Source organism: Hemisphaericaspora subhashii (assembly GCF_019202705.1).
Source record: "Hemisphaericaspora subhashii strain CBS 10753 chromosome Unknown scaffold19, whole genome shotgun sequence".
Classification (NCBI taxonomy): domain Eukaryota; kingdom Fungi; phylum Ascomycota; class Pichiomycetes; order Serinales; family Debaryomycetaceae; genus Hemisphaericaspora; species Hemisphaericaspora subhashii.
In genome coordinates this window covers 88,699-111,896 of record NW_026057433.1, presented here as the reverse complement: position 1 = coordinate 111,896, position 23,198 = coordinate 88,699, and the positions used below count along the sequence as shown (strand labels likewise).

Below are 23,198 nucleotides of genomic sequence, written 5' to 3'. Positions count from 1 at the left end.
TCAATCTTTTTTTTTTCAGTTTCAGCTTAAGGTTAATATCAAATCCATGGTTTTCGGAAGCTCATCTGAAATAATATATAAAATATACAAGGTATAAACCAGATAGGGAAATTGAATTGAAGGAAGAATAGTTCTTGTGTATAAAAATGTTAACAAGAAGATTCAGTACCTCGATACGACATTACAAGAAGTTCAAATATGACCCAAACTACAAATTCAAATGTGGTTTAGAGATCCATACTCAACTTAAAACCAAGCATAAGTTGTTCTCACTTTCAGAAACAAGTTTCAATGCTCCACCAAACACCAAGATTAGTTATTTTGATGTCGGGTTACCTGGCTCACAACCGAAACTTAACCCTGAGGCACTTTATCTAGCATTGAAGGCAGCTGTTGTATTTGATTGTGATATACAAGAATTTTCCACGTTTGATCGTAAGCATTATTTCTATCCTGATCAACCTTTAGGATATCAGATTACTCAACATTATCATCCAGTAGCCAAGAATGGACAGATTGTATTGGATCCCAAATTTGATAATGTCAAAACTAGCAAAACAATTCGTATTGAACAATTACAAATAGAACAAGATACTGGAAAGACTGTTAATTTCGATGATAAGATAACCATTGATTTAAATAGAAGTAATACCCCATTAATTGAGGTTGTGACCAAACCTGATTTCGAAGATATCAAACAAGTACATTCTTTTGTAAAGAAATATCAATTATTAGTAAGTTATTTGGGAATCTGTAGTGGTGATTTAGAAACTGGGGCAATTAGAGTTGATGCGAATATAAATGTGAACGACCATCCAAGAGCAGAGATTAAGAATTTGGGAAATACTAGTGACATAGTCAATGCATTACAATATGAATATAATAGACAAATCAGCGAACTTGAAAAAGGTAATCAACTTGTACAGGAAACAAGGGGTTGGGACGGTAGAAAGACAAGAACGTTACGTACAAAGGAAGACGCATTGGATTATAGATATGTTCCAGATTCAGAATTGGAAGCAATCAGATTAAGTAAGAACATTTCTAAAGAGATCAAAGAGAGTCTACCCGATTTACCAGATAAAGTTCTTGAAAAATTAACAAACGAACCATATCAATTATCGTTAGACCTCTCTAAATTCCTTTTAAATTCTCCTCCAATTTTAGAATACTATTACAAATTCTTTCATAGATTCACTGAGGAATTGAAGCAAACATCGAAATCAGCTAACAATTGGATATTCCAAGAGCTATTTGCTTCATTTGCAAAGTCTCAGGTTAATTTTGATGTTGATATAATTAGTTCAGACCGCTTGTTCGATATAACAAAAGCTATCTCAGACGGACAATTATCGTTAGTGGCCGGTAGAATATTATTAAAGTATTTGATAAAGAACCCACAATGTGCTGCACAACCATTACAAGAAATAATCGAAGATCTTGATTTAGAAAAACCACAGGGAGTTTCAGCTGAGGAGTTAAATGACGCAGTGACAGAGTTATGTGAGCATATAATTGAAAGTAATCCTGCTTTCGTTGACAAGATAAGGCAAGGTAATACTAAAGTAATTCAAGCCTTAGTCGGGTCTGCAATGAAAGCAAGCAAAGGAAAAATACACGCAACCGAATTCAGAGCAAAATTTGACGAGCTTCTCAATGTAAAATAGAGTGTACATAGGTATAGTATAAAATTGTAAATATATTTAATTAAGTAAAACATTTAACGGCATCTAAGATGATAAAAAATTGGTCATATAAAAACTCTAAACTTGCCTAACTTCGAACTTAAAAGAGAAATCTCCAGACTTTGCTCTATCACGCATCAATTCTTGCAATTGAGTATCATAGGCTGCAGGAAGGCCAACTTTTTTGGCACCTGGAGGAGACGAAGGACCAGCCTGCGGCAGTTCAGCAATATCGAACTCAGCCAACACACTAGCATACCTACTCTCAAATTCATGCATGGTTGGTGCATTACTAAGGGGACTGTTATCGCTGAAATTAGATTTATTTGTTAAAGTCTTCATTTCATTTGGTTCATAAACGACAGCGTTCTCTTTAACATTTTTGGATGGAAGTTTTATATAGCATTTTGCCAAGATTTCTCTATACATCTCCACTGCATCTGCCCCTAATCCAAATAAAAGGAAAGTAATCACAGATAAAGCAAAATTGATAAATCTGCTATAAAGTGGGAGCATTCCATAATCCAAATAAAGTGGCAATCCCCATGCCCAACTGTGAACTTCACTCCAAACAAACTTAGCGACTTCTCCCGAGGCTTTTTGATAAAAGTGATAGGTAGCGATAGGCACCATTGCAATAATTACCAAAATACAAAAAATCAACAATCTGGCAAATCGTTTCAAATTTAATCCAGAATTTGTACATAAAAGAATATCATTAGCATCTTTTCTCTTTTGGAAGAATGTGACTAATGTTAAGGAACATAAGATTAATGCCGGAACACTCCAAATAACACCCCAAATATATTGTAAACCAATTGTTGCATCTGTTTCCAGGAAAATCATCATACAACCCAGGTACTTAATAATATCATATCTTGAAATTTGAACAATAAAACTAGTTGACATAATGAAAATTGGAGTAATTAGACAAATAGATAAATCGATTACCAACTTTTTCCAACTGGTATTCTGTGTATATTCTGGATTCTTAGCGGATAAAATCATGTACAAGTTCAAAGCCAAGGCTGTAATAGCACAAATCTTACCTACATTGGATCCTACTTCTAAGAGTGCAGTCACATCGCACCAACCTTTTCCATCCCAAGCCTGATAGAAATTGTCACCTCCCCAAATGACCACATTAATAAATCCATTGAGATCAAGAAACATCAACCAAACCAATAAACATATAACAGGAACATTTTTACATCTGCAATGCCATAAGAAAGGTGGAATAAGAAGGATGAAACTAATGAAACACATTGCGGCAACGCCGCTTGCAATTGAATCTAACATAGCTGAAGTTTAAAACTAGTGGTTATACTAGATGAAAGAGAAGCAAAAGAAGAGAATCTGATGAACTCCGTGTCATTTAGCATTCTTATAGCAAGTTGCGTTAAAAAGTGACTCTACGTCATGACAATCTGTAGTTCAACAAAACAACATTTCTTGGAGGTCCTTACAAGTCCGCAATAGGAAAATTTTGCAGCCAAATTTTATTTCCCGTTTTAATTTTCTAAGGGAAAAAATCTAAAACAAATGACCCCCCACTCCCTAGCCCACCCAGCCACTACCACCGTCTCGCCACACTACCAGGAGAACATTGGCGAAACAACAGTCAATCAATATCAAAACACTTTAAATTAAAAAAGATTGAGACTATATACTGTATTAAATAAAAAGAAGGAATAATTAAACGAACAAAAAAAGAAGTAGAACTAACAAGTAGTATGAAAAAAAAATGCACAAATAAGGGTGTTAACCAAAAACATCTTTGCTTTAAGCAATGACAGACTTTAAGACTTCATTGGCGGAAGCAACACCATTATAGTTTTGATCCAAGTATTTTAACAATTGGATAACCTTGTTTTTCAAATCTTCACTAGAGAATTGTTTCATTGCTTCAAGGTTTTCTTCTCTACCTAAAGTAGATTCATTGGCCAATTTGATTCTATCAGCTTCGGCAACAAAAACAGCAGCAAACACTTCAACAACCTTTGGAGTTTGGTTAATGATTAATTGATTACCAGATTCGTATAAGTTAATAATCAATTCGAAAATTGGGGTATTTTCTTCAATACCAGTCTTTAATGGTAAGTGATCTAATAATGGACCAAGAACATGTTCTAATGGAACAGCTTGTTGGTTCTTTAAGGCCATTCTGGCAACACAACCACAAGCATTGGCATAAGATCTATTCACAACTTCCTTGGTTTCTTCATCATCAGTACCAGCCTTCTTATCGGCCTTGGATAACAAATTGAATAATAATTGTAAGATGTGAGGATAGGCAGAAGAAAGATCAACTGGACTATGTTCGATAATTAAACCAACACCATAAGCAGCATTACCTTTAACTTCTAATGATTTATCATTAGCAACTCTATCAACGAAGATTTGTAATAATTCTTCAGCAAATGGATTAGCACCCTTTATTCCACCAATGATTTCAGCAATAGCACCAATTGAACCAACCCTGATAGATTTAGATTTACTACGGATATTAGCTAAAATTGGGTCTTTGAAAGAAGTGAAAATCTTGACGAAATCACCTTCTAAAGCAAGAGACAAATTAATCAAGACTTCTAATGCAGATTCATATAATAAAGCATCTGTTTCAGAAGCATCTTCTTCATCAGCTGGTCCATCTTCATCTTCAACTTGACATGGATGTTCCTTATTCAAAATCAGCATCAAACTAGCACACAATTTTTCCAAGGCTTCAGTTTCACTAGCATTGTCCATGATGGCAATTGCACCGAATTTGTGAAGGGATTCAGCAATACCATCTAAGATACAAGCAACCATTGAGATTTCGAATTCTTCTTCCAAAAGTGGAACAGCAACGTTTCTGACTTGTTGAATTAATTGTAAGATTGATTCATCAACATAAGATTGTTGAGGAACACCCTTTGGAGCCTTGAAACCTTCACCATAAGAAGCAACAAACATAGCCTTAGCGATCTTGAATAAACAGTTCATAGCGGCTTCTCTCATACCATAAGAGTTTTCAATTTGATCAGCTAAAGATTTAACAGAAGCTTCAACATAAGGAGCGAATTCTTTACCAGTACCAATAGCTAATTCACCTAATGCGACAGAAGCAATTTCCTTTTCGATAGTGATACCAGTGTGGACTTTGAGAGCGTTATCCAAGTTTTCTTCATCTTCTTCGTCAACTTCTTCAACATCAAAAGTGAATTCACTTTGTTCCAAACATTTAAGGATTTGTGGGACAATTTGACCTAAGAAACCAGCAAATTCAGCACCGTAAACCTTGGCCATGTTAGAAATGAAGGCAAAACCAGATTCTCTGATTCTTGAGTGTTCAGAACTCAAAGAGTTGTAAGCAGCTTCAACTAATGGCTTGGCATAAGTCGAGAAAGATTCGGAACCAACAGCTCTTGCCATAGTAGAAATGTTTTCAAAAGTAGATGCTCTTAATTCAATATCGTCTTCAGTCATACCTTCAGTTTCAGCAGCATTGGAAATGAATGGTTCTAATAATTGAACAGAATTATCAAAGTATGGAGTGAAAGCTTTACCAGCAGCGAAGGCGGTAGAACCAATAGCAGAAACAACAGCGGATTTCAAAGAAGAAGAATGAGCTTGTTGTAACATATGAGATAATTTGTTCATCAAAGGTTCAATGTATTTACCCATAGCATCATGGCTCATAAATTCAATAAGACCATCCAAGGCGTAACAAGCATATTTATAAGCCTTGACAGAAGAAGCTGAGTCAATAATGTCAATGATCAATGGCAATAATTCTTCGTGGTATTCAGCAACAATATCTTGAAGTTCGGAAGTCAATTGTGATAATGCTCTTAATGCGGCGACTCTGACAATCATTTCAGAATCCTTTAAACCGTTGATAATACCTGGAATGATCTTTTGAATATGGTTAGAAATGTAGTCTGGAGCACCAGCGGAAGAGACACCGACAGCTAATAAACCAGCTCTTCTTTCGAATTGGTTAGAAGAGGATAACAAGGATGGTAAAGCTTCAAAGATAGGACTGATAACTTGAGATGGAGGTAATTCACCTGATAAAACAGCTAATAATCTTAAAGCCAAGGTAGATGGTTCATTTTCTTCATTTTCATTTTCTTCTTCTTCGGTTTCTAATTCTTCTTGAACATCAATTTCTTCAGAGGCAATCTTTAAAGCAACCAAAGTGATTTGAGGACCTAATTTGTTGGAAGAAACCTTGGATTTTCTTAAAGAAACACAAGAAATCAAAAATTGTAAACCAAAAGCTCTATATTCTTCATCTAATTGGGTATTGGTGACCATTTCAGCAATCAATTGAATTAAGCCAACCAATTGATCACCAATTAATTTAGTATCTAAGAAAATCAAACTGTTGAAAACGTTAAAGACTTGTTTGGCCAGTTCAGTATCATCTTCAGAAATAACTTCCTTTAAGACTTCAACCATACCAGGAACAGTAGCTTTGAATTTTTCACATAAAACTGGACTAACTTCAGAATCTTCTTCAAGGAATTGGGAAATGACATCCAAAGCTAAGACAGAATTGACTCTAACTTCTTTAGAGCTTGGGTCTCTTAATAATGCTCCAAATAAAGTTAAGAAGTTATCAATATGAGGAATCAAGGCAGGATTTTGAGTTTCTAACAATGTGAATAAAGTGAAAACACCAACTTCCTTAACTTGAACATCACTTCCTTGAATAGCTTCATTTAAGGTAGATAAAAGGGTTGGCCATTCTCCCTTTTCCAAGTCAATTTCACCAATTGCAGATACTAAACGAGCAGTTGAGTTTCTAATACGTCTATTTGGTTGTTGGAAGGTACTGTTTAATAAGGAGTCTCTGATAGCAGGCTTTAAAGATGCATCCATGCTTTCCCAATTAGTTAAAACCAATTTTCTAGCTTCAACAGATGCTAATTGTTTAATTTCATCATCTTGAGCATGTTGTAAGATATTGAATAATGCTGGTAAAGCTAACGGATTAGTATAGAATTCCTTCTGTAATTTGTTGGAAGCTTGTTTAATTACAGCTGAATCTGGAACTAAAGTTTGTCTTAATGTTTCTTCTAAAGAAGTAAGAAATTGGACGTCCATTGTGAAGACAAACTACAACTAAGTCTTTGTATATTGAAGAAGAAGAAGAAGAAGAAGAAGAGAGAAGAAGAAGAGATCAATCAATGTGAATTTTTTCTTTCTCTCCTTTTGAAATATTTCAGACCCGTGTGCGTGTGTAGTTTTGGTTAGTAAGAAAACACGAAAAAAAAAAAAAAAATTCCGATGAGCATTGCACGTGACTACCGTTAAAATCGTCAATTCAACTGATTACGATTAAATTACCATATGATATTGGGTTACTTGTATACTATACTTATACTTACTTTACATAATATCATTAATATTCATTGGCATTTCTTTGATTCTCGTAGAATAATACTTTTCAATATCTTTCAAAGTTGGGATATCATCTTTAGTAATTAAATTAATTGCAATCCCTTTTCTTCCAAATCTACCAGATCTACCAATCCTATGAATATAATTCTCTTTATCAGATGGTAAATCATAATTTATAACAAGTGACACTTGTTGAACATCTATTCCTCTAGCCCAAACATCAGTAGAGATCAAAACACGTGAATTCCCCGTTCTGAAATCATTCATAATAGAATCTCGTTCATCTTGTTTCATATCTCCATGCATTGCAACGACTGCAAAATTTTGTTTCTTCATTTGATCACTTAACCAATTAACTTTTAATTTTGTGTTACAAAAGATGACTGCTTGAGTAATCGTCAAGTTATCGTATAAATCACATAAAGTATCAAACTTCCAATCTTCCTTTTCACATTGAATATGAAATTGCTTAATCCCCAGCAATGAAATTTCATCTCGTTTCACTAAAATCTTCACTGGATCAGTAGTAAACTTATTTGTCATTTCCAAAACTTCTCTTGGTAAGGTTGCACTTACAACAACTACTTGTACTCCAGGTGGTAAATGTTTATATATCTCATATATCTGCTCCTTAAACCCCTTTGTGAATAACTCATCTGCTTCATCAAGAATTAAAATCTTTATATTCCTTGTAGTTAAATTCCTTCTTTTTATCATATCTAATGCACGTCCAGGAGTACCACTTACAATCTGTTGACCTTGTTGTAATTTCTTAACATCCTCTCCAACATGCGTACCTCCAATACATGCATGCGTATGAATATTCATATAATCTCCCAAATGTTTCACAACATTTTGGATTTGAACTGCTAATTCTCTAGTTGGTGACAAGATCAAAGCTTGACAATCCTTTGATTTCGTATCTATAACTTGTAACATTCCAATTGAGAAAGTGGCGGTTTTACCAGTACCTGATTGAGCTTGAGCAATGGTATCTTTCCCACTTATGATTTGCATAATAGCTCTTGATTGAATGGCAGAAGGTGCTTCAAATCCATATCCATATATTCCTTTCAAAAGATCAGGTTTTAATTTCATACTTTCAAAAGTACGATGGACCTTAATCCCTTTGGTGGATTTATGACTAAACTCTAACTCATTATCTAAATCTCTATCAAAGTCATCCATACTTCTATATTCTCATCAACAGCTTGGAAAGAACATTTCATAGATGGTTGGGATTGAATTGGTTAAATTTATTTTTTCTGTTCCAAGTTGAGAGAGATGAGCATCAATTCACCACTAGTGCTACCAGGTACAACAACGGCAATGACATCATCATCTCCAAATAAGTCTGTAATAGTATTACTAGGTGGAGGGCATGCTGCTGGAAAGCACACAGCAGCTAAGGCTCTCAAACACGAAATCTCAGCTTTGATCCCATCATCAAAATTACAAGTTGAAGTGATTGACATGAACAAATTCAATTCTGAATGCAATTCAACAATCGACTCTAGTCAATATAATAAAGATAAAGTAGATGCAATTACTGTCAGAACGGAAGAAATTCCATATCCTCGTCTCAAACCTTCTCGATTTTCATTTGATGCATTAAAACAGGAATTAAACAAAAGTTTAATATCACCAACTGATGCGCCTCAAAAGATTTTGATAGTCCATGGATTATACGCATTGTATGACAAGGAAATAAGAGACATGGCTCATATCAAAGTGTTTATTGATAGTGATCCAGATACTCGTTTAATTCGTTGGATACGAAGAGATGTATTGAATAAAAAATCAGAAACTTTACAAAGTGTTATAAATGCTTATTTACTTGGAGCAAGAGCAGAAATGAGTGATTTTATATTTCCAACTAAAGAATTTGCTGATGTTATTATGCCAAGGGGAGCTGAAGCAAATGCTGTTCGATTAGTGATTGATGGAATTATGTTACATTTGGTTGATAAACATTTACAACCTGAAAGAATGTATTTACCAGCATCAACAAATTATTTACGTCCAAGTGAATTTGGTAATTTTGAAAAGGAGAAATTTGATGATCAAAAGAATATGTTTTACAGCTTGGATTAACCATGGAGGGGTTTTATATATTAATTATAATTAACATTTTTTGTTATCTAAAAGTACACAATTACAGTCTTTGTAAATATTCACTAACTGGATCATTGTCAAGTGTATATTCATTGAAATTAACAATCTTTTCAGTTGGAATCAATTCTCTAAGTTTCTTATCATCACTATACCAAGTCTTAATCAAATATGTCATTTCATTAATCCTTAAATCATTGGTAAAACCTGGATATACTTCAAAAGTATTATGTTCTATTAATGATTTCATCACATAATATATTCTTTCATAACTTACACCTGATTTAACGAACATATCAACAACTACACCCTTTGGTAACTTTTGGGTAACTGGATTTTCTTCAACAGCCTCTTGTAAATACTTACACATCAATTTAATTAACTCATCTATTGGAAATACCAAATCATTGGAAGATAACTTAGATCCACAAGGTATAAATGCTTCATTCATAAGGACATAAAATGGATCTTTGGCATTATGATCAACCATGAATTCATGGAATAATTTCTCAAAGAATAATTCCCATCTTTTCAAAATATCATCAGAATTCTTATAATCAGAAATCTTGAAAACTAGTAAACAAAGATCATAATAACCTAATGGATCAGTATATGTATTGAATAAATCGCTAATTGATAAAATCTTGAAATTTAATGCCTCAACTGCGATTTGTTTATTTTCAGTATTAATTCTTGAATCTTGTCTAATTCTAGTCAAGATATCCAATTGAATATTAGCAACATCAAATAATTCTTGTATGACAGTTGAGAGTTGAATCATCTTTTGTCTTAAATTTGGTGGACAAACACAATTGCAGAATCCATTTGCTCTTGAAAGATATTCAATTCTTTGATTTAATTCTAATTTGAATTCAGATATTGATAATGCATATAAGATCTTGGCCGCATCAAAATAGTTTTCTCGTTTGGCATGATATAACCAAAGTAAATCACTTAACGCTAAGTTGTTTTCCGATTTTTCTTCCAAAAATGATAAGATAAACGGAGTTGTAATTTCTAAAAGTCTTTCACTTACTCCTTGTCTAATAAACCAATCGTAGAATGCATAATGGAAATTCTTATCAGCAGATGCAAAACAAGTTTCATAAGCAGAATCTCTTGTTTCCAAAAATTCATTAATTAAAAGTTGATTATTAGTTTCGGTTATTTTTAAAGCACGTAAATCAATCTTGGTTAAAACATCAAAAATTAGTTCATACATCTTAGTTTTCTTTTTGGAAATCTCTTCAGCGTCCTTATTTGGTTTTATCGTAGCTTCACCAATTTGGTTAAAGTTAAGATTGTGGGGTACCTTTGAATTATTTCCAATCTTTTGTGCAATATTTAATAACATGCCGACTGCTCCTGCATAATATTCAAGTTCCAACATTATATTAATAGAATTTTCAATATTCTCTATAGTTAAAGATTCAAATGCTTCTTCAAATAATAATACTGCATTTTGTAAACATTTTACTTTTAAATCATTATCTCTTGAACCAATCTTTTTAGCTCGGGTTAAATTTTCAATTGCCTTAAATATAAATACATCGTCAGTTGAACAGAAAGATCCACATCTAGTTTGTAAAGAAGAAGCAATTAAATCAATCGACCCACCTTTTAAAATGTTCTTATTAATAATTGAGGATAATAAATCTTTAACCAAGTTCTTAACTTCCCTATTTGGTAATAATAAATCCTTAAAAGTTAAACATAAAAGATTTGCTTGATTTGTTAATGACAAGAATTCAAAAATTTCATTAAAATTAGATTGATTAAATTGAATCTCTTCAATCAAAACCATCAAGAATGAAAGTGCTTCCTTCATGGAATTCAATGACTTGATAATTGAAGTAAATGCAATATGTTCAGCTCTTAAACAAACTTCATTTTCGAATTGATTAGGATCAGAACTATAATTAGGTGCATTCAATCCTTGAATATTAGTTCCATTTTCCATAAAAAAATCAATCAATACAATAATTGAACCAATAAAATATTCGGCTTGTTTCTTGTCAATATTCAAACCTTTAATCAAAAGATTTCCTTCCTTTATACTTGCAACTTCAATATCTCCACTAGGAGTAATCTTAATATGAGGCAAGGGACTAAACACTTTCATACCCCAGAAATCTCGAAGTAATCTAGCAATTAATAAACAAGTCCCATAGAATCTATCACTAAGCACAACCTGGTTCACTGTAGGATGAAGATTACTTCCAATGCTTGCCAATTGCTGTTGATGTGGAATTAATGGATTAGTTTGAGTTAACTGTGAAGTATCAATTAATCTTGCACCATTCCCACAAGTTGAAAACAAAATCTGTGCCTTTCTTTTAAAAAGATCACTGGAACTATAATGTCCATATGAACATGCTAAGTATAATAATGCTGAACAAGTTTCTTCATATCCATTTTCTTCAATGTAATTTTCGATAACTTCTTCCTTTAATGATTTTATGATTTGATCAGAAGTTTTAAATTGATATATCGCGATCCCAAAATTAGTCAAAACAGCAAACTTCAATGGTTGTTTTGTGTATTGACTGGCCAAGATGTTTGCATAACCATTTGGAGTATTTGTAGCATTCATGGAAGGTGTCAATTGTACAATATCTTGGATATATGTAAATGGTGCGTCTTCGCTGGCAGTATATTTCATAAATTCAGCATCTTCAACTAATTTGTTATTCTTCTTTAAATATCCATAATTAGAAGTGGCTATGAATAATCTATCAGATCTCTTTGTCTTTTTAACACAAATGAATACGCCTGGACTAATAATCTTGGCAATCTTGGTATTCTTTAATAATGTTGACTTTTGTTGGTTGGCAATCAATTGAGACATATATTGTCTATCCCTGGTGAATGAATCAAGTTCATTATTTATTTTGGGTACTTCTCTGGATGGAGGAAATTTAATGTTTACCAAGTTCAATCTTAATGCATTTGCCGCGGAAAATGGAGTTGAAAGCAAAGAACTAAATGTAGATGTTGATCCAAGCTTAAGTAACATACGACAACCATTACTAGTGACTGCAATTAATTGAATTGAAGTTGACTCTTGTGGCGAGATCCCATGAATGCTAATTATTTTAAATCTTTCAAAGACTTTGAAATTACTAGCATCTACAAAGATAGTAGATGCAGATTTGAATATTTGAGTTGGAGTTAATCTACTGCCTTCTGTAAGTTGTTCTTGTTTAGGTTGAAGTTTATAAACTCTAATAACAGATTTATTAGACAATGAATATAAAATATCTCTTTCGCCATCTACTTCCAATTGTACAATACTTTCCGGCACATTGGCTGCAGGGATATCACCACTACTAGTACTGCTGGAAGGAGCTGTGCTTGCATTGAATAAATCAAGACCAGGAATCTTACTTGGAATGACGCTTGAAAATCCCCCTTTAGTTAAACAAATTTTGTCACATTTATTCTTAATAAAACTAGACTTGTTTGAATAATCCAAACGCCATATATTTATTCCATCACCTTCTCCACTAAAATATATATCATTAGTTTTTGGGTTGACTGTAAAGTTATTAACAATAAGTCCTTGAGTTGAAACAGATAAATCTGGATTGAAAATTTCCAAATTATTTAATGCTTTATCATATTTAATGATGAATATATGAATGTCCACAGTGGTTGAAACCAATAATAAATAGTTGATTTCATCTAGAAAGACTCCCTTTTTAGGTTTAACTAATTTTACAGTTAAGATGGTATGTCTAATTTGATCAATAGTAAGGAATTGAGCAGCCCTATTGAATGATGATTGTGGGAGGTTATAATTCCACAATACCAATTTATTATCAATAACAATCCAAGTTCTTTCAACTTCAGGAAATAAACCAATTTTTGTCACACACTCAGTTGAATTATATTCTTCAAAGAAACGATCAGGTAAATCTAATTGACTTACTTTTTCATTAGAACTTTTTAGAAAATTTGGTAAAAGTATTAGTTTTATTATTAATAGATTTGCAGATTCTGTTTTACTTACAGTTTCTGAATAGAATATATCATGAGGTATTGATGAATCAATCCTATTTAAATCAGTAATGAATCTAGAACCTAATTCCAACGGCGGTAAATTTGCGAAATCAGGCACATTTATTTTATAATTGACTTCTTTAGCTTCAAATCCTATTGGTTGAACAAACCTTCTTGATAATTGCCCCCTAGCCGAACTATCTTGATGGAATTGTAAAGAACTGGTAGTGGATGTGGTGGTTGCAGTGGTTGATTCCTTTGATTTCAAAGTGGGAGATATAAATCTAGAACCAGAACCAATCCCATTAGGTTTAATTGTACTATTAGTGTTACTCCCAATTCCATTAGAAACCAGGAATACCATATTTTATGAATTTGTAGTTAAATAAATAAAACAGTTATGGTTTTTATTGGGAAAGTTTTGACTGCTGCCAATTTCAATCAAAAGATGATGTTTACAAAATTTTTCAAAAGTAAAATTTAGTCATTTTTACACGACCAATAAAGAATGTCTCACTTAACAACTTAAGCACACACCATAGAAGATCAGAAGAAGCCATAAACCAGTACCTGCCAAGAGACCAACATCCATAAAGGAATTGATAAGAGAACTTGTTGACTTCGAGTATAATGCTTCCCCTGCTTTGTTTGAGATAAGGGGATTTAGATTTGGTAACATTTGATACAGAATCAGCATAGCTAGGTTACCCATAGAATCCTACGTTTCAGTTAATACTTGAAGAGTTTTGCAAACTTGGCCAGTTTCAACTCTATGCCCTGGAAGCAATGATAATTGCCCCAGTCCAAATCAATTGTTGCTGTTGTTGTTGCTGGTGCTGTAGTTGTGTTCGTAGTTCACTGCTAAAAAACGTAGGTATTAATAATAACTCTAAGAGCTCGGCGTGTTCTTTTTTACCGAGTTGCCACTTAGAACTAGAAAACCTCCTTTTTCATCCCCCCTCCCAGTTTCTTTTAGTCTCTATTTAAGACATAACTCTCATAGCCCCATTATTAACATTCGTGAAAACAAGCATGAGAGTACTCTTTATCCTAAGCTTCATTGCTTGCTTAATTGAAGCATTTCCATTCCAATTCCAAGGATTACGGTCAAATGATTTAACCTCTTTATTATTCACCCGAGACCAAGATTCATTAAGAGATAGACTTATCAAATTAGGTCCAGATGATTATAAATTAGTTTCCGAGAATGAGAAATTGAAGTTAAAAAGAGAAGGTATCAATTTTATTGATGTCACTAACCAAATCCCAATTCCTGTTGATTTTGCCGTTGAAGAAGGGATAATTACAAAACCTAATCCTCCTGCTTCGTTTCTCCAAGAATTGTTATTGATGGGAGCTAAACAACTCGAATTCTTGAAAAAGCCAGTTCCAGTTTATAAATTCCCAAAGGAAGTTAAATATAATGAAGAAGTTTCAAAATTGTTCAAGGGGATAGATACTGACTTAATGTTGAAAAACTTGGGGAAATTCTCATCTTTCTTTACAAGATATTATAAATCCCAATATGGGGTTGATAGTGCTGATTGGCTATTCGATGAGATTTCATCTATAATCAAACCAGTAAATGATAAAGTTAATATTACAAAAATTCGTCACAATGGTTGGGACCAATATTCAATTATCGTATCAATCCCAGGGAAAGTCACTGATAAAGTAGTCATTGGAGCTCATCAAGATTCAATGAACTTGTTATTCCCCAATTTATTAAAAGCACCAGGTGCAGATGATGATGGGTCAGGTACAGTTACCACTTTGGAAGCCCAATCTGAGTATTAACCTCTAATAAGTTGGCTATTTAAACAGGGTATGTTATGTAAAGAATTTCATTGGTATTCGGCCGAAGAAGGTGGTTTATTAGGCTCAATTGATGTATTCTCACAATATTCAGCTAGAAAAGAAGTAGTGGTTGGTATGCTACAACAAGATATGACCGGTTATACTGCTGGGACCAAAAAGGAAGGAGTAGAGCCTCATTTTGGTTTAATCACCGATTATACCAGTGTAGAATTGAACAACTTTTTGAAATTACTTATCAATACCTATAATTCAATACCATATCAAGAATCTTCTTGTGGATATGCATGTTCTGACCACCGAAGTCGAAACCTTTTACCTATAGGTAGCCGTAAGAACTAACTTTCACTTTACTAATACACCAATAAATATATCCATTCAATTATGGATACTCTTGATAGATTGGATTGGGATCATATTAAGGAACATGTGAAGTTGACTGTGGCATTTGCATATGAGTTGACCTTGGCAACGGAATTGCATTAGCATGACAAAAAGAATGATTACGTAGATCGTATATAAATAAAACTAACAGAATCGAAATGAACTAGATGGATCTTAATCGACAGGATCACTAGATTCTCTTTCACTTTTAGTGGCAAACACAAATGACTCTCACTTCACTTCATATTGCCCTTAACGCGTCTTCCCCTCCATGTCAGGTTTCCTCTATCTTTTCTTTTCAATGTCACATTGGGAGATCAGACAGTCAATCAATGGTATTGTAGCTAAATGATTCACCAAAGATTAGAGAACAATTGAATATCAATAGCTGAATTTTGCACCTACAAAATCAATACATAGAAACAACACAACGCGTTTTCTGTATCTACAGTGTATTCATATTTCTTAAGCATATTTATATTATGTAAATTGAGTGACAATTAACAATAGCGGAAATTTACTATACAAAGAGCATTTTAGACACCGCTGGGTGAGAGAATATCGAATTCTATTTTAGACTTAGGCGTCAGGATTAGCTTCATCTTCGGCCTCATTATTAGCTTCACCTTCAGCATTCTTCTTCCCAAAAAGAACAACATCGAAATTTCTATGAACAAGATTTAATTCATGGATAGTTTTCCCTTCTGGTAATTCTCTGGTACTGGTACTTAAACTACAATCAACGTGCATGAGATTTCCGACTCTTAAAACTTGCTTTAATTTATTAATCTGATTTTCATCAAAAGCAGCGATTCTATACCAAGTAGTTGTGTTTTCTTGTTCTCTACTATTGTATCTTGAAACAGCAAGATTATAAGTAATATATTCCCTACCTTGAGCACTGACTCTAAGTAGTTGTCTTGGTTGAGATGGATTTTCAACTCGAGATCGTTTTAAACGAGATGAGGCAGTGGAGGAAAATGAACGGGTAAATGATTTCAACATGACTGTTTTGTTAATAATTGAACCTTGGAAATGAAAGTAGATAAATTGAAGACGTGAAATTTTTTTGTGTGTATCTCCTCCTGTCCCTCTTCTCTTTTTCTTTTTTTTGGGGGTTTGTTTTGGTGGTTGCTGGTGTTTTATTTTTTTTCGCCTCCCAAAAACACGCGAAACAATTTGAATCTGATTTTCCTGCATATAACACCAGTCTAAGTCACATACTTAATTTTATTTGCAGCAATTTAGATTAGGGAAATTTAAATCATACAGAGATTTAGATTTAAATCTTTTGATAGGTTTCTTGATAGAATCGACTGTGTGATGTTGTTCGTGAGATTGATGGTGGCGATGGTGATTACGATGAATTTGAATAAGTGGTGTATCTTCTTCTAAGTGAATGAGTGAAGATGAAGGATTTAATTGATCATTTTCCACTACTTCTTCTGATAATGTATGATCACTAATATTGATTATTTCATTATCATCATGAATTGAATCTACAATATTCATATCTAATATATCAGAATAATTGTTTAGTTGTAATGATGATTGCATTAATTCAAACTCCAAATTATTAGTCAATTCATGAGTTTTTAACAAAGTTGTAGGAAAATTAACCAGAGTATCATCTTCTTCATCTGTAGTATTCATATTAGTTGTTAATTCTTCAATTACCGGTTCATCTTCATAAGTTTGTTGTTTGAATAGATAATGTAATCGTTTATTTCTAAGAGTATCATTTTCAATTGAAGTTGATGAAGATGATGCTTGTTCAAGTTCATGTTGAAGAATCCATCTTATTGAATTTGGAATAAAACTTCCTCCTGAAAAAGATAAATTCTGTTCTTCTTTTTCATTAATTTCATTCAATTGATTTAATTCTGAAGTAGTTACCATGACGTGTAATTTTACAACAAAACAGCAGCAATAATCTACTTTGCTGACTCCGTACTTTTCTTCCAGGAGGTTTAGAATATTATTTTTTTTTGCAATTCATACTAACTGCGAATGACCATTTTACACGACCCCACGTCATTCATGATTTTGTGTCATGGAACATTTGTGTGTATAAATAGATCATTGTTTTGTTAAATATTTTGATAAGAGTAACGACTTTCGGCGTGTGTGTGCGTGGGTGTCAGAGAAAATAGATAAAGGAAGTTTGTGGCAAGGTTAAGAAGGACAGTTTACACGAGCAACAGCATATTTTTTGCTTGAAAGGACAAAAGAAGAACAAATATATAGAAAAAGAAATAGTTTCATCTCCTTTTTAATATTTTCATTCTTTTTTAAGTATTAACTGTCACATTCAGTTAATAAGTTCATATTAACTGTAAGTATGTTAACTTTCCCCTTCCAATCTATGAAAGAAGAATCTTCAATTGAATAATCATGGAAAGCAACTTTGCCCATGATTCTTTTATTTTATTTTTTTTCTGGTGGTGGGTGGTGGTTGTCTTGGTGGGTGCGCAACCTTAAAGAGGCAATTGTGGAGACGCCACTCAAGTTTTACACAAATCTTCTTTCTTATCAAATTGTTACTTTTGATTAAACATCATTAACTAACAACAACCCAATTATAGTAATCATCATTCAATAATGAGGTCACAATTTAAAGACGAACATCCTTTTGGTATGTTAAAACTTTACACTGTTTAGAGGACAATTCAAACATTCCACCCATACCCACATCACCACCACGTTGTCCTACTATTACCCCCTTCCTTCTTGGGGGGCGGATTCTAAAACAACAATCGATTTACTAACATTATCCATGTTTTTAGAAAAGAGACAAGCTGAAGCAGCCAGAATTACCCAAAGGTTCAAGGATAGAGTACCTGTCATATGTGAAAAGGTTGAGAATTCCGATATCCCCGAAATTGATAAACGTAAATATTTAGTTCCAGTTGATTTATCAGTTGGTCAATTTGTATATGTCATTAGAAAGAGAATCAAATTACCAAGTGAAAAGGCGATCTTCATCTTTGTGAATGATATCTTACCACCTACTGCAGCCTTGATTAGTACAATCTATGAAGAACATAAGGATGAAGATGGATTTTTGTATGTGTTATATTCTGGTGAAAATACATTTGGTGAAAAGATTCCAATAGATTTGTCATCAATTGATTTTACCAAGGAATATATCCCAGAGAATATTTAATCCAAAAAGCAAATGGCTTATATTGACTAGAATATCAAGAAAAATGGTTCATTGCTTTGTATATCTCTTATGATATTTGTCACATACATCCAGGAAATATATCTAACTTATACGCAATTTGTTGATTATTTTAGCCTGTGCTCTCTCTTATTTAGTTCTACTGCCCACCCCCTTCTCTTTTTTTTATATATTAGTTCATAGTTAATTGTCGGAAATGATTTTGGTATTTATTAGAATAGTAGTTTTTTGCAACTTTATCCAATTTCTCTACCATGAACGAAATCTATTGGCAAGACTTGTGCAAGAAAACAAAACAGCTTTATCTGGCCTAATTTAGAAACTTCAAGACTCTATATCTCGTTAGATTTTGAACACCAACTAATTTAGAAACTTCAAGACTCTATATCTCGTTAGATTTTGAACACCAACGAACGGACTCCATACAGAATACTCTTTGTTTTAATTTTAGATGTGGTTACTTGCTTGCTTTACCACATTCTCATATTCCAAGACTTAGAGAGACAATTTTACCAGTCGTCAACTTTGCTATAAAGTTTAAGGAGGCAGCTTTTATATGAATGTCCTCTTATAGCAACATAAGCGAGAAGAATTGGAATTGTTCGTTTTTTTTTGCACCCATTCTGTTTACACAAACGAATTAATTAACATATAAAATTCTAAACTTTAGATTAAATCTCTCGTCATTAGCGGGAGCTTTCCATAGAAAAGACATACTTTCAGTCTGCTAGCTACACATGCGTGTCACACCTTTAAGATAGGATATAGGTAGTCTAACAAAGATAACAGGATACGGCGCTTCCAACTTTTTTTATGCATCGCTAATTCTATTGGTGGAGTGAAACGGCATTTGCTCAGAACACTACAAGTAGCCTGATTTTGAACCATCAAGTCTACTCACAAGCTGAAGTCGATTGTATATCGCCTGATTAGGATTGAAACATTCAGAAATCAGGAGAACTACGTATAAATTATGTTTTTTAAAATTCTCTTCTGTGAAAGTTAAGTAGCTGTAACCAGGCCTATATCGACAGGTCAGAGGTGTCAAGGTGGGATCACTTCGAGTGGGGATAGTGGTATGGCCATGGGGAATTGAATCCTGTTGCACTACGAGACAAATATCGAATTAGGGCTCGAGCCCTAGAATAATATTTTGTGCAGTTTACCAGACTTTTTTTTTTCTTTCTCATCAGACGAAAAAATTAGTAATTAGTTATTCTTCTTAGTACAAAAGACACAAGTGGAAAAAAAATTTCAATTCTAAACTTTCAATCTTCTTCTTTTACTTCACAAACCAACTTCAAAAATGGCTACGTATGTAACCTATCCACAACATTAACAATAGCAATCAATATCAATAGACACACATATGTGGTTATTGGGGATTGCTAAGACGAAAACTAAATCCTGATTCCCAAACTATTTTATAGTTTGGTTGAAGGTGATGGTCTTTACCTGAAGTACAATTTTTATTTGTATCCATGTATTGCTTCATCCAATATCCTATTAATGGGTATTCTCTCGCATCTAATGTGAGGTCTTGTCATTGTCAAACTTGGGAATTGACTTTGATTAAATACATCTGCCAAGGGAAAGTCAGATTATCTTGCAGCTGAACTAAATTGTTCAACTAATCTTCGTTTTAGCCGATGCCTGATATATCTGTTTTCCTCTGAGTATATTGGATTCAAACATATAGAATGTGAAATAGAATGAACTTGGCAGTTCAGTTCTATATTCATTTATAATACCTTTCCGGATTATAAACCATTCTACGAATCCAAATCAAACAAAATTGTTTTAAACTATTGAATATATTCACGAGGGAAGCATTTATGTGTGCTTTATTGAAATTATGCTATATTGAACAATTTATCAATATAAATACTAACAGTTGTTTATAGTACTTTAAAACCAGAAACCTTACAAAAGAAGGCTAAAGCTATCCAAAAGACCACTGAAGAACGTGCCGCTGCCAAGAAGGCCAGAAGAGCTGTATGTATACTTTTATCACAACTGTTTGCTGTGAAGTTTTCTGTCAAGATGATGAATTTAATTCTATCAGTGTTATTTTTGAAGATGAAAACAACCATCTGAAGTAGACTAGCTACGGCAATGTCGTCATTCAATTAACCATCTTTCGGGACTGAGAAAATATAAAAGAAAGATGTATCCATTATACCTTTGACAGAAACTAGATTTTTTTAATGAGTAAAACAAAAATACTAACTTTACATTTAATAGGCTTCTAAGGAAAAGAGACAAGCTATCTTTGACAGAGCTGCTGCTTACCAAAAGGAATACACTGATGCTGAACGTTCCATCATCACTGCTAAGAGAGATGCCAAGGCTGCTGGTTCTTACTACGTTGATGCTCAATCCAAGTTGGTTTTCATTGTCAGAATCAAGGGTATTATGAAGATCCCACCTAAGCCAAGAAAGGTTTTACAATTATTAAGATTAACTCAAATTAACGCCGGTGTTTTCGTTAGATTAACCAAGGCTACTGCTGAATTAATCAAATTGGCTGAACCATACATTGCTTACGGTTACCCATCTTTATCTACCGTTAGACACTTAGTCTACAAGAGAGGTTACGGTAAGATCAACAAGCAAAGAATTCCTTTATCTGACAATGCTATCATTGAAGCTAACGTAGGTAAATTCAACATCTTATCTATTGAAGATTTGATTCACGAAATTTACACTGTTGGTCCAAACTTCAAGCAAGTTAACAACTTCTTATGGCCATTCAAGTTATCTAATCCAAACGGTGGTTTCAGAGCTAGAAAATTCCAACACTTTATCCAAGGTGGTGACACCGGTAACAGAGAAGAATTCATTAACGCTTTAGTTAAGCAAATGAACTAAATTAGTTAGAAAGATATTATTTTGTTTCTAATTTTTCATTTCTTTTACCACAATCTAATTTTGAAGGGTTATTAGAATTGTTATATGTGTATTTAAAGAACTTCTGTATAATAAAATAACTATTTGTAATCTTTCTAATTATTGTGTATGTAGTTTAATTTTAATGGGGATATTTAATTGTTTATGTAAATTATTTAAATCAACTATTGTTGTAAATGCTACAAATTTAATATTTCCCATTATTATTACATTGCTTATTTACGTCCAGATACAATCTATAAGCTACCCAGTCTATTCAATAACTACATGCATATGTACCTAGCAAAGTATTAGTCATGGAATTGCTATCATCCAAAGATTTCAGCTACAAGGAGTCTAAGCCATATCCAAAAGCCATTCAAGGTGCCTGTTAATGACCATCGTTCTGGATAATAATATCCAAGCATTACTGTTCGACCTGAAAGTATGCGCATGGCCCAGTAAAACATTTGCCCGAAAGCTAGAGCTATTATAAGGGCGGTAGCAATCAATGCAGCTACGTTCAAATAAAACACTTTTGAGCTTTTAATCCCATGCTTGTATTTCAAAAAGATTTTATACTGATTAAGTATGGGAAGATTCATAATGAACTGCTTTATCCTGGAATAATCATCCTCTTCTATTTGTTCCAGAAGTCCTTCTTGCAATTTCTGAATTAATTCCTTTTGATCCTGTAATAGCTTATTTGTCTGATCGATCTCATAGATAACCTCACTTTCTCGCCTCTGATATTCACTAATGGTTTTCTCCTTATCAAGACACATTTTCTTTAACCTTTCAATTTCCCGATCTCGACATTTCAACTTCTCACCAGCGATTTTTGATAATCGAGATTCCAAATATGTCTCACTGTTATTTCGTTCGGAAACTTGACTTTCTAGAAATGCAATTTTTGTTTCTTGTCTCAAATTCTTCTCTTTCAATTCCAAGACTTCTTGCTGAAGTTCTGCTATAGTTTTCTGTTTGATTCCATGTGTCATTCTACCGGATATTTTATTCAGTGTGGGAGAATACTGAGATTTAACTACTACTGGACGCACATGATCTTCCCTTATACCACCAGAATTTACTATTGGAATATCTAAACGTCGCAGTATATCCAGCTCTTTCAATCCAAATCGTTTTTGAAATAAATCTTCAAAATCATCACAACTTACCAATGTTAATAAAAAACCTTTAAATTCGTCTTTTTTAATTTGTAGGGATTTCTTAGTTGACATTAAATCTTCTAGATACCCAATTTCATTTTCTTTTAATAATGAATCAACCCCTAAAGCGTTCTGCATCTCTTCAATAACTGATCTGACTTGAGAAACATTTATGGATCCAACATTCCCTCTTGTTGCTCTTGTCCAACTCAAATTTATTAAATCATCAACAATTTTTGTAAACCTCATTAATACCATTGAATGAATTATAAATATCTCTATCCTTATTATAACAAGGGTATATATGATCCTACTAGAGGAATTATGTGTAAATCTATAAATAGATGATGAATATTGGAAAGAATAATAAATTGCAGCAAGAAAATAAACGCGCCAAAAAATTGTTGAAAAAGGTGGGAGAAAATAAGCTTAATTTTAACACATACACGCGTAAAACTAACACACACAACTCCAGAACACTTTTGTTAGAGATCATATAAGAAACCTTAATATGTGTACATTTTAAATCTGAAATACAAATAGATAGACACACAGTCAATGCTCTCG

General features: G+C 33.2%; 13 protein-coding genes across 13 annotated transcripts; 6 read left to right on the top strand and 7 right to left on the bottom strand. All coding sequences in view use genetic code 12, as the record gives it.

Annotated features, from left to right (window-relative positions):
- Positions 1 to 146: 146 nt before the first annotated feature.
- J8A68_005443 (glutamyl-tRNA(Gln) amidotransferase subunit) lies at positions 147 to 1,667 on the top strand (the record flags this gene model as incomplete). The annotated part of the gene is made up of 1 exon (XM_049409510.1): positions 147 to 1,667. One exon carries the CDS (start codon positions 147 to 149, stop codon positions 1,665 to 1,667), a length of 1,521 nt encoding a protein of 506 aa, XP_049261304.1.
- A 96-nt stretch (positions 1,668 to 1,763) lies between these two features.
- Positions 1,764 to 2,984, bottom strand: STE3 (Ste3p; the record flags this gene model as incomplete). The annotated part of the gene is made up of 1 exon (XM_049409509.1): positions 1,764 to 2,984. The coding sequence occupies one exon, from the start codon at positions 2,982 to 2,984 to the stop codon at positions 1,764 to 1,766; it is 1,221 nt and encodes a 406-aa protein (XP_049261303.1).
- A 483-nt stretch (positions 2,985 to 3,467) lies between these two features.
- J8A68_005441 (uncharacterized protein) lies at positions 3,468 to 6,779 on the bottom strand (the record flags this gene model as incomplete). Its single annotated transcript, XM_049409508.1, has 1 exon — positions 3,468 to 6,779. One exon carries the CDS (start codon positions 6,777 to 6,779, stop codon positions 3,468 to 3,470), a length of 3,312 nt encoding a protein of 1,103 aa, XP_049261302.1.
- Positions 6,780 to 7,064: 285 nt separating this feature from the next.
- Positions 7,065 to 8,264, bottom strand: FAL1 (ATP-dependent RNA helicase; the record flags this gene model as incomplete). Its single annotated transcript, XM_049409506.1, has 1 exon — positions 7,065 to 8,264. The coding sequence occupies one exon, from the start codon at positions 8,262 to 8,264 to the stop codon at positions 7,065 to 7,067; it is 1,200 nt and encodes a 399-aa protein (XP_049261301.1).
- Positions 8,265 to 8,360: 96 nt separating this feature from the next.
- Positions 8,361 to 9,170, top strand: J8A68_005439 (putative uridine kinase; the record flags this gene model as incomplete). The annotated part of the gene is made up of 1 exon (XM_049409505.1): positions 8,361 to 9,170. One exon carries the CDS (start codon positions 8,361 to 8,363, stop codon positions 9,168 to 9,170), a length of 810 nt encoding a protein of 269 aa, XP_049261300.1.
- A 61-nt stretch (positions 9,171 to 9,231) lies between these two features.
- J8A68_005438 (uncharacterized protein) lies at positions 9,232 to 13,554 on the bottom strand (the record flags this gene model as incomplete). Its single annotated transcript, XM_049409504.1, has 1 exon — positions 9,232 to 13,554. The coding sequence occupies one exon, from the start codon at positions 13,552 to 13,554 to the stop codon at positions 9,232 to 9,234; it is 4,323 nt and encodes a 1,440-aa protein (XP_049261299.1).
- A 668-nt stretch (positions 13,555 to 14,222) lies between these two features.
- On the top strand, positions 14,223 to 14,987 carry J8A68_005437 (uncharacterized protein; the record flags this gene model as incomplete). Its single annotated transcript, XM_049409503.1, has 1 exon — positions 14,223 to 14,987. One exon carries the CDS (start codon positions 14,223 to 14,225, stop codon positions 14,985 to 14,987), a length of 765 nt encoding a protein of 254 aa, XP_049261298.1.
- A 30-nt stretch (positions 14,988 to 15,017) lies between these two features.
- J8A68_005436 (LAP1) lies at positions 15,018 to 15,347 on the top strand (the record flags this gene model as incomplete). The annotated part of the gene is made up of 1 exon (XM_049409502.1): positions 15,018 to 15,347. One exon carries the CDS (start codon positions 15,018 to 15,020, stop codon positions 15,345 to 15,347), a length of 330 nt encoding a protein of 109 aa, XP_049261297.1.
- Positions 15,348 to 15,968: 621 nt separating this feature from the next.
- On the bottom strand, positions 15,969 to 16,394 carry RIM1 (Rim1p; the record flags this gene model as incomplete). Its single annotated transcript, XM_049409501.1, has 1 exon — positions 15,969 to 16,394. The coding sequence occupies one exon, from the start codon at positions 16,392 to 16,394 to the stop codon at positions 15,969 to 15,971; it is 426 nt and encodes a 141-aa protein (XP_049261296.1).
- Positions 16,395 to 16,619: 225 nt separating this feature from the next.
- On the bottom strand, positions 16,620 to 17,288 carry J8A68_005434 (uncharacterized protein; the record flags this gene model as incomplete). Its single annotated transcript, XM_049409500.1, has 1 exon — positions 16,620 to 17,288. One exon carries the CDS (start codon positions 17,286 to 17,288, stop codon positions 16,620 to 16,622), a length of 669 nt encoding a protein of 222 aa, XP_049261295.1.
- A 702-nt stretch (positions 17,289 to 17,990) lies between these two features.
- On the top strand, positions 17,991 to 18,555 carry AUT7 (ubiquitin-like protein; the record flags this gene model as incomplete). The annotated part of the gene is made up of 2 exons (XM_049409499.1): positions 17,991 to 18,024; positions 18,176 to 18,555. The coding sequence occupies 2 exons, from the start codon at positions 17,991 to 17,993 to the stop codon at positions 18,553 to 18,555; spliced, it is 414 nt and encodes a 137-aa protein (XP_049261294.1).
- Positions 18,556 to 19,879: 1,324 nt separating this feature from the next.
- On the top strand, positions 19,880 to 21,444 carry J8A68_005432 (60S ribosomal protein uL30; the record flags this gene model as incomplete). Its single annotated transcript, XM_049409498.1, has 3 exons — positions 19,880 to 19,887; positions 20,478 to 20,568; positions 20,818 to 21,444. 3 exons carry the CDS (start codon positions 19,880 to 19,882, stop codon positions 21,442 to 21,444), a joined length of 726 nt encoding a protein of 241 aa, XP_049261293.1.
- A 347-nt stretch (positions 21,445 to 21,791) lies between these two features.
- Positions 21,792 to 22,880, bottom strand: J8A68_005431 (uncharacterized protein; the record flags this gene model as incomplete). The annotated part of the gene is made up of 1 exon (XM_049409497.1): positions 21,792 to 22,880. One exon carries the CDS (start codon positions 22,878 to 22,880, stop codon positions 21,792 to 21,794), a length of 1,089 nt encoding a protein of 362 aa, XP_049261292.1.
- Between the last annotated feature and the right edge of the window lie 318 nt (positions 22,881 to 23,198).